Consider the following 7,171-nt stretch of genomic DNA (forward strand, 5'->3'; position numbering starts at 1 on the left):
AAAACATTCAGGGTTTTGTTTGCAATATTATGTTATTTTAAATTGTGATGGAATCAATAGGAAATTGAAAGATCTATTATGCATTTATGCATTACTGTGTCTTGAGTGTAAAAATATTGCAGTTTGAAATTTGGATTTAAAGTGTTGCAAATGAAAGTTATAAATCCCAATAGATTGTGTGACAGCAGCTTTTCCTAGAGGATGTGCAGCACTCTAAGGACTTCATCAGTGGGGTTGGGGGTACTTGGACCTTTGTCCTGTGCCACTCTGAGAATGTCATAGAATGGAACTTCACCTGCCACCAGCCCAGGTCACCCTCTGCCACCAAAGCTCCTTGGACCTTGTGTCCCCCAGGCAAGCACAAAGTGTTTGAGCTGCTCCCCCTTTTGCACAAACCCACAGAGAGCTGGGATTTCTCCAAGTCTCATGTCTGCATTGGGCCAAATTCCTAGAGAAGCAGCAGCCCATCCCAATGAATATGGCGAGTTATGTGGATGGTTGTGAGCTCCACTTCCTACCTAGAAATCCTGAATCTGCTTCTGAATGCTGCTCCTTCAGCTCTTGGACGCATTCTCCCACAGAGTAGGGAAAAAATCCCCTGGCCACCAGTTAAATGATGAGTTATGCTAAAGTTACTGCACTGTGGGAAACCCCTATCCATCCATATCCTATTAATATATCCATACCTGGGGGTGTGCATGGTTTTGTCTTGTGTACAAAGGAAGGAGTGTGCAAGCAACATGACTGACACTTTCACTGTCCATGTTCATGCCATACCCATGGGTACAGAGACATTATGGAAACCCTGGCACAGACAGAGCCTTCTGTCCATGGATACAGAGACAACCAAGAGCCCCTGGCACACACAGACCCTTCTGTCCATGGATACAGAGACATCCAAGAGCCCCTGGCACACACAGAGCCTTCTGCCCATGGATACAGAGACATCCAAGAGCCCCTGGCACACACAGACCCTTCTGTCCATGGATGCACAGACATCCAAGAGCCCCTGGCACACACAGACCCTTCTGTCTCTGGAGGATGGAGCGTGGTGGGTGGGGGTGGTTGGTGGGCAGCGAGTCCCGGACAGCAGGCCAGACCCGGCTCCAGCCCTGCCAGGCCCTGCCAAGGCTCAGTGCCAGCTCCTCTGGAATGGGAAAGCCCTTCAGCATTGTCCCTGCCCAGAGGGACAGTGCTGGCCTGGCAGCACAGGTTGTTTTCCCCTCAGGCTGCAGGAGATGAGAACACAACACTTGCCAGCACTGAGTGTGAGGCACAGCTGCGGGTGCTCCCCATGAACCTCAGCTCTGGGAGCACTGTCTGCCCCAAGCTCCAGGGGCTGCAGTGGGAGCCCGGCTGGGCTCTGCCCTGGGGCCATCCTGCAGGGACAGCTGGAAACAGGGAGCATTCAGCTGCCACAAACAGCCAAGCCAGGGCTGCAGGGCAGCTGCTCCAGCCCGGACTGCACTGCTGTGTGCTGTGCTCTGGGACTGGGGCTCCCCACACAGGGGACTGGACTGGTGTGCCAGAGGAGACAGAGAAACTTCAGCTTCAGCCTAACTGAGGTGGCTGCGTGGGCTGGGAAGAGTGGGGAGGCTCAAGGGGATTCACAGAGCTCATCCTGCTGCAAGGATGAAGAAAAGGGAGTGGGAACTCAGCAGTGAGGAGAGCTGAGGGCTGGAGAGTGGCTCTGAATGACACTAAAATCCCACTGGACCTCTGAGACATTGCTGCTCCTCAGCCAGTGACAGCACGAGTCCCTAAACCTGGGGCTCGGCCTTCCTTGTGGTCAGGGGCAACACGGAAGGCCAGCAAGTGATGGAGACTGCAATGGGCTGGGAATTCACTGGGGGAAAAAAGGGAGCAGTTGAGAAGTAAAAGGCAGGTGGGGGAGAGAACTGTTCAGAGAAGGGCTGAGCTACATCTTGAGCAAGCTGAAAAATGTCATTTGGAGTCATCCCAGATTGATTTGATTTCAGAAGGTATTGAACGATTTTAATTTTTGGGAGGTGTCATGTTTTCCATTGGAGGTGTCCACGCTGCAAACTTGAGCTGCATTGTCAAAATGCTCAAGCAAGTCTGTGCTGCAGGTGACACCATTTCTTCTTTGGCTGATGCCAGCCCGGTGCTGAGCTCCAGCAGAGCCCTGCCAGAGCCCAGAGCAGCCTCAGCATCTGCAGAGCCCGGCTGCAAGGAGAGAAAGCAGAAACTGCCCGTCAGCTGAGGGCTCCTGTCCCCTTGTCCCAGCTGCCCGCAGTGCCCAGGCCGTGCTGGCCGGGCTCAGAGCTGTGCCCAGAGCTGCCCATCAGTGCTGCCTTGGGAAGCAGGGCAGGAGGGCAGGACATGTGCCCAGCCTGCAGGCAGCCATGGCACATCCAGCCCTCAGCAGCTGCCCAGAGCCAAAAAGCAGCTGGGCAGTCGACCGAAGAATTTGTTGCATCCCTCCCAGCAAAGGGGGGAACCTTTGGTGCCCAGCCAGGCCATGCCATGCCCAGATCTGGGAGCATCCCCCTGGCTGTGGAACTCACCTGCAAATTGGGTGTGGAGTGTGTCTTTAGAGAAGCTGCCAGAATCCAAGTCCATCATCTTCAGCTGGCCAGGCCAAGGAAGAGATTGTTGTCCTTGAGGTTGTCCTTGCTGTCTCCAGCAGCAGCCCCACCTGGTACAGCTTCTCCAGGAGCTCCTTCTCCTTCCCTGGGACCAGACCAGGCTGTCAGGGCTCTGCCCAGGGCCCCAGCCATCCATGAACCAGACAAGCAAAACCAGGGGGGATGGTGGCCACCAGTGCTTGCCACACCAGATCTCCAGCTCAGCTCCAGCCCAAGAGCTGCATGTTCCCTTCTGCTGACCCCTGCTCAGAGCTACAGGCAGGACAAAACCAGTCTGGTTTGCTTTGCCACTGAGTGCCAAGAGATGTGTGGAGCTCCTACCTGCCAGGCCCCTGGATCCAACTGTGCACATGGATCTCTCTCATCTTCTAGGGCCGAGGAGCACCCTGCACCCAAGGATGGCAGAAAAGCTCTTCTAATGATGGCCTGTCCGAGGGTTGCATGGACAAACACCTCTTAATGACATCTTGGCATTCTGGGGAGACAAACCAGAAATCACCAGTCACTTGGAGAAGTTTCCCCCTGTTCCTGTGCCCAGGCCATATGGGTGTGCCCAGAGCTGGGCCTAAACTTCCCCACAGATTCTCTGTTTAGAGGAGAGCAGGACATGTGCCACCTCCTCAGCAGCTGCCAGAGCAGGATGCCCATCAGCCCGCTGCTGTCTCCCAGCATTGGTATTCCCCCTGTGCCCAGAGATGAGGATCCACCTTGAGAGAGCCGTGGTGGGAACAAGATGCGCCCCCAGATGATCTCCTGGCCCCTCCTGAACGGGTGCTTCCCCACAACCAGCTGGTACAGCAGGAGGCCCAGGGACCAGATTGTTGCTGCCTCGCCATGGTAGCTTTGGTGCTGGGTCCACTCTGGAGGGCTGTAGGCCAGGGTTCCTGTGGAACACAGACAGAGCTCAGCAGGGGGATGCTGCTGCTCCCAGAGCCTGGCCCCAGCATCCCTGGGCATGTGGGGGCTGCTCTAGCAACACACGGGGTGACTGCTGCCCTCTCACCATCACCTGGGACTTGTGTACAAACTCAGGGCTGGAAAAGAAGCCACTGGTGCTGGAAGAGGGCAGCAGAAACCCTGGGAAGGCCCAACCATGACACAGAAAGGAAAAACCCACCCACTGGTGGAGAAAACCCACTCTCCTCTCTGCCTGCATGGGCCCCCAAAAAATGTTAATAAGCCAAGGCAAACAAGGGGAGTGGAGCAGTCCAAGCCCCTCCTCCCCTGCACACCAAACCATCCAGGGCATGGGTTCAGAGCCCCCTCTCCACTACTCCCATGGGGGTTTTTGTCGGGCTGGCTGCACCAGCTCCAGCCCCAGCCCAGGGCACACTGGGTAATGAAGGCTGTCAGCAGGGCTGGGAGCTGGCCCCCCTCACACCCCAACCAAATCAACTTGGGTCCAGCATTAATCCCATCCCAGCTGCAGTAGGGGGAAGCCCCAGTGCTACACCCAGGCTGGGCCATGAGATGCCCAGGAGCATCCCCTGCGAGGGCTCACCTGCAAACTGGGTGTAGGCTGTGTCTTGGAGGAAAGCGCCACAGCCAAAGTCGATCAGTTTCAGCTGCCCGCTGGCCAGGTCAAGCACGATGTTCTGAGGCTTGATGTCCCTGTGCAGGACCCCGCAGCTGGTGCAGTGCCGCACGGCCTCCAGCACCTGGCGGAACAGCCCCCGCGCCTCCTCCTCCGGCAGGAACCTCCACTCCGCCAGGAAATCCGACAGCTCCTGGCACCGTTCTGGACGCTCCAGCACCATCAAGAAGCTGTCGGGGAGCTCAAGCCACTCCAGGAGCTGAATGACACCAGCACACCCACAGGACACCTTGGCCAGCAGCACGATCTCCAGGGGCGCGCTGGTGCCGTCGGGCTGCGGGAGGAGCGCGATGCCGTCAGTGGAGCTGAGGCCGTGCCAGGGCTCTGGGACCCCTCAGCCAGCCCGGGATGCTCTGCATGCCCTGCTCAGCCCACGCCCGCTCTCCCCCCAGGGCTCCTGGTGGCTCCCACCCAGCCGGGCCCCGGCTCCTCGCCGCCCGGCACGGCCCGGCTTCTGCCGCTGGCCCCGCTCACTCACCAGCTCGCTCCAGTGCCGGATGCGATCCCGCGGCACGCGTTTGATGGCCACCTGCGAGCAAGGGAGAGCAGCGGGCTGAGCTCAACGCCCTTCCCACTGCTCTCCGACATTCTCGTCCTTGTCTCCCTCTTCCCTCTCCGCCCGCCGCCGGCCCCGCCGCTCACCGGGGCGCCGTCCAAGAGCCGCGTCGCTGACCAGACGCTGCCGAATCCGCCGCGCCCCAGCAGGGAACCCAGGCGGTAGCGCTCCTGCAGGGCCTCCTGCGCCTTCCCTGCGGGCGGGACGCGGCTGTCAGCGCTCGGCCCGGGGCCAGCAACGGCCCCCGAGCGCCCCTCACCCGCCCCGGCCCGGCCATCCCCCGGCGTTCGGTTTTCAGAACGCGACACGGGAGGCTCGGGGCCGGCGGCTGCGCTGCCGAGCGGCGGAGCTCTGGCCGGGCAAGCCACAGCGGAGGCGGCGGGAGAGGCAACGCCGCCTGTGTCCTCCGCGGGCCCCGGGAGGAGCCGGGGCCGGGGCCGGGGCCGGGCTCGGGGTCGGGGCCGGGACTGGACCCTGCGTCGGGGCCGGGGCCGGGCTCGGGCCAGGCGGAGCCAAAAGCCGGCGATGCCGCCCCAGCCCCAGGCATTGACGCCCGCCCAGCAGCGCCAGCGCCAGCACGGCCAGAGCCGGGCTGAGGCCAGGCGGCGGCGGGACGGCCGGGGGCGGGCACGGGGCAGCCCCGCCCGGGGCCGGGGGCGGGCCGGGGGCATGGCCCAGCCCGGCACGGGGAGAGGGAGGCGGGGAGAGGAGAGGGACGGCGGGAAAGGGAGAGCGGGAGAGGTACGGGGCAGCGGGAGAGGGAGAGGAGAAGAGACTCTAAAGTTTCTTCTGCCGCTGCTGCTGCTGCTGCTGCCGCTGCTGCTGTCGCTGCTGCTGCTGCTGCTGCTGCCGCTGCTGCTGCCGCTGCCGCTGCCGCTGCTGCAACTGAAGCTCCGGGGCCGTTTGTCCCCGTGTCCGTTTGTCCGTTGCCCGCTCGCCCCCGCCCCGAGCCCCACGTTCCCCGAGGGCAGCCCCTGAGCCTGTCCAAACATGGGAACTTTGCCGAGTTCAGCCTAGAGCCAGAGTCTGGACTCCTGCACAGTGGCTCAGGAATCCCCTCAGTCCCTGCTGTGCATTGTCCCTGCTGAGGGTCAAACACTCTCAGAGCGCATTCCCTGAATGCAGAATTTGTACCTGACCCAAGCACTGCACTTACCTCTCCAGCATTGATTTCCAAGAAAAACAGGGGAAGCCAAAGTGTGTCTAGGTCATGGTATCTTAAAATGTCTAAAACTTGCCAACTCATGGATCTTAGAAGTGATCTTAGAAGTGAGATCTGTTTGGAATTAATGGGATGGACAACTAGTGCAAGATGGAAAAGGGGACCATAAAAACAAATCGAGAAAAACATCTTGAATTGTTTCAATTTTCATTTGATTTCTTAAAAGCTCTTTCAGTTTTTCCAGAATCTTCTCCACAGTCCGGTTTGCTTTTTCCAAGAACCTTTCCCGGAGAACGAGGTGCAGCTTCTGTCACAAGGTGTGCCACCAACTGCAGCTTTCCACACTGTGGGTGCAGCACAACACTTGCAGCAAAGCAGAAGAAATATTTGAAGAATTTGACAGCTTGTTCTTTTCTTTTCCTTGTGGGCTGGGCAGTTGTGCCATTGGTAAGGTTTTCATTGTTACTGTTCTACCCTAAGAAAAGATGACAGGCTACCAAGAACTCTTAGGGAATGCAAGCCTGACTGAATGCAGAGAAAGAAACTCTAGAGCCTGCAGCCAGAAGTGGAGAGCTGTGTGATAATCATTCCAACACCCCCAAGGACATCTTGAAAATGATCTAGAAGATGAAAATGTGCTGACAGGGAGTTTGTTTCTGTCTTCAGTCCAGATTCTTCTACATCTGAAAACAATTCCACAGTCTCCATCTAAATCAAGAGTACAATCAGTTCATAAAAAGCACCAGAACAAACTGGACCTCTCAGGAGATGACTGAAAGAATCTGAAAAGGGAAAATGCAGGAGAAATGTATTTCTCAGCACTGCAGTACTTGCCTACCTGAAACCCTCCTCCGTTTCCTCTGCATGCCTGGATCTGTTGGTGTCAATACTATCTGTATTCAGTGGTGCCTCCAGCCCTGAATCCCCTCATCTACAGCCTGAGGAACCAGGAGCTCAAGGCTGCAGTGTGGAGACTGATCACTGGACATCTTAGGAAGCATTAAAGTGATTGCCAATTTCGGCAAATCACTTGTAATAAAAGTCATCTTTTCTAGCTCTTTTGGTTTGGTTCTTTGATTTCCCTGTCGTTTTCCTTTATAAATATTCTTCCTAAAGCTAGACGATTGTTTCTGCCATCTCTGACTTTGTTTCTCTCCACCTTCCCTGTGGCCACAGACTGTGCCAATGAGGGGCTGCAGTCTCAAAGGTTTTAAAGGAACTAAAGGATCTCCCAGCAAAGTTTTCTGCAG

At 57.5% G+C, this 7,171-nt stretch overlaps 1 protein-coding gene across 1 annotated transcript; it reads right to left on the minus strand.

The window, feature by feature from the left end:
* Positions 1-2,388: 2,388 nt before the first annotated feature.
* On the minus strand, positions 2,389-5,036 carry LOC135288483 (serine/threonine-protein kinase pim-1-like). The gene is made up of 7 exons (XM_064401870.1): positions 5,019-5,036; positions 4,846-4,947; positions 4,682-4,732; positions 4,111-4,477; positions 3,317-3,493; positions 2,931-3,084; positions 2,389-2,694 (listed from the first exon to the last, which is right to left on the minus strand). Exons 1-6 carry the CDS (start codon positions 5,034-5,036, stop codon positions 2,978-2,980), a joined length of 822 nt encoding a protein of 273 aa, XP_064257940.1. The 3' UTR covers positions 2,389-2,694; positions 2,931-2,977.
* Positions 5,037-7,171: the final 2,135 nt, after the last annotated feature.

This window comes from Passer domesticus, chromosome 33 (genome assembly GCF_036417665.1).
Source record: "Passer domesticus isolate bPasDom1 chromosome 33, bPasDom1.hap1, whole genome shotgun sequence".
Lineage (NCBI taxonomy): Eukaryota > Metazoa > Chordata > Aves > Passeriformes > Passeridae > Passer > Passer domesticus.

Excerpts from the sequence above, each read along its gene's own strand:
- LOC135288483 (XM_064401870.1), bottom strand. Across the intron at positions 4,733-4,845 it reads GGCTCTTGGACGGCGCCCCG|GTGGCCATCAAACGCGTGCC; the intron begins GTGAGCGGCGGG and ends CCTTGCTCGCAG. Across the intron at positions 3,085-3,316 it reads CCCACCACGGCTCTCTCAAG|AATGCCAAGATGTCATTAAG; the intron begins GTGGATCCTCAT and ends TTGTCTCCCCAG.